This window comes from Protobothrops mucrosquamatus, unplaced genomic scaffold (assembly GCF_001527695.2).
Source record: "Protobothrops mucrosquamatus isolate PMUCROS unplaced genomic scaffold, P.Mucros_1.0 scaffold24640, whole genome shotgun sequence".
In the NCBI taxonomy this organism is placed as follows: domain Eukaryota; kingdom Metazoa; phylum Chordata; class Lepidosauria; order Squamata; family Viperidae; genus Protobothrops; species Protobothrops mucrosquamatus.
This window is the reverse complement of record NW_015410390.1, coordinates 1-2,017: the sequence shown is the minus strand read 5'-3', so window position 1 is coordinate 2,017 and position 2,017 is coordinate 1. Positions and strand designations below refer to the sequence as shown.

General features: G+C 59.1%; 1 protein-coding gene across 1 annotated transcript; it reads right to left on the bottom strand.

Moving 5' to 3' along the window:
- Positions 1-359: 359 nt before the first annotated feature.
- On the bottom strand, positions 360-1,603 carry LOC107302057 (sterile alpha and TIR motif-containing protein 1-like; the record flags this gene model as incomplete). Its single annotated transcript, XM_015831182.1, has 3 exons — positions 1,578-1,603; positions 987-1,222; positions 360-462 (listed from the first exon to the last, which is right to left on the bottom strand). Coding segments are annotated over exons 1-3 (365 nt in total), but the record flags the coding sequence as incomplete, so codon positions are not given.
- Positions 1,604-2,017: the final 414 nt, after the last annotated feature.

Sequence of the window (2,017 nt, the reverse complement as noted above, 5' to 3'; positions counted from 1 at the left end):
CGCAGCAGAAAAGGAGACGTGCCAGAGATTAAGCTGAGTCACTGGACCACACCCCACAGGCTATAAAAGGGAGGTGGTGGCCATTTGGACCTCTGTGACGGACAAAAGCTGAATCTCTGGCGAAGTAGTTTGCTGTGGCTTGAATTTCAAACTGTGTGTATTGTTTTTTGTTCTCTGAGTAAAAGTTCTTGGCAGGCAGCTACGGAGCTGCTGCCAAGTTTTCTTATCTGTGGATTGGAGTGTGGAGAAGTTATTTAACCCTCGGCTGGCTGTTTGGGTGTGTGTGTCAGACGGGGACAGAACAGAAGGGCACCACCTGTGGGACTAGGGTCCCACCCAGGGAGCCCCTCCCCCCATACCTGGCCAGCTGGGATCCGGTGCGCCGTCGGTAGCTGATGAAGACGTCCGTGCCGTCCAAGGCGGACTTCCGGCTGTTGCATGGCAGAGGCGAGTGAAGCATCTCTGGGCGGGACAAGGAAAGCAGCACGAAGGGCTGGGTGGGGCCCTTCCAGCCCCCCCCCAAAAGGCAGGCTGGGTTAGCCAGAGACACCCCCCCCCAGCTGCACCTCCCCCCAAGAAGCCAAGAACAATTAGGGATGTTCGGCTGAAGCTTGACCAGATGCACCTGGGGACCGAGTCCAGCCTAGGGTCAGAATTAATCCATGGGAGGGGGCTCAATTGGGATTCCTCCTCCAGGACCCCCCCAGACCCCTCCCTCCCCCTGGATCTGAGGATCAGGGAAGAGGCAGACGGGCTTCAGCAGCCAGCAAGGCCTGGAAATCTGGGGAGCGATGGGGGTCTCTGCTGCTACTGCTGCTGCTTGGCTGCCCCCCCCCAGAGTCCCCTTTGGAGTTAGGTATGTCTTGGGAGAGGCCAGCCTCCCCTGCCCCCCCCCCCGGAATCTGGGCCAGCTGTCTGTATCTTGACTGAACTGGAGTAGGGATGGCCAGTGGGGGGGGGAACCCTCTTGCCCCCGCCCCGCTTACCCCGCGCGGCGGAGAGGATGCGGACGCGGTGGAAGCCCAGGCCGATGCGGCAGTCGTCCTGCAGCTGCTGCTCCGTCACGCGGTGGAGGACGTGGCGGTCGATGCCGCAGGTGACCAGGTTGTAGGTGTACTGGCGGAACTTGGGGTCGACGCCGGCCAGCCAGTCGGCCAGGTTGCTGCGGTCGCAGGTGGAGTAGTTGGCGTAGGTCTTCAGCTCCGTCAGCTCCCGGAAGAACCTGGGGGGGAGGGCAGGGGAGGCTCAGCCTGGGGGAGGGGTGGTTCTGGCCGAGGCAGTAGGCTGGAAACCGGGAGACCGGGAGTTCCAGTCTCACTTTAGCCACGAAGGCCAGTTGGGTGACTTTGGGCCCGTCTCCAGGAGACGGGAGTTCTAGTCTGAAGCCCCCCCCCTCCCAAGGGAGGCCAGAGCAGGGCAGGCAACGGGTGCCGCTAATTTGAATGCCTGAATGTTAAGTGTAATGGAGAAAACCTGTGTAGAAATCCGGACTTGAGGTATTGGATGGGGAGGGGAAGTCCTCCCCCCCTTGTGCCCCCCCTCCCCTCCCGATCTCCAGCTGCCTCGGGTCCCCTCACCGCTTGCGGGAGATGCTGGAGCCCATGGCCAGGTCGGCCAGCAGGTCCTCCTCCGTCAGCCTCAGCAGCAGGTCGCCATCCACCTGGTGCTCCTGCAGAGGCAAGTGGAGCCTCAGCCCCTGGACCGGGCTGGCCTGGAGCCCCCTCCCTCCCTTTCCTTTCCTTTCTCTCTTCCTTCCTCTTTCTCCCTCTTTCTTTCTTTCTTTCAATTCCTTCCTCCTTCCTTCCCCTTTCTTTCTTTCTTTCTTTCTTTCTTTTTCTTTCTTTCTTTTTCTTTCTTTCCTTCCTTCCTTCCTTTCTCTTTCTTTCTTTCATTTCCTTCCTTCCTTCTCTCCTCCTTCCTTCCTCCCTTCATCCCTCACTCTTTTTCTTTCTTCCTTCCTCCCTCCTTCTTTCTTTCTCTTTCTTTCCTTTTCTTTCCTTCCCTCCCTCCTTCCTCC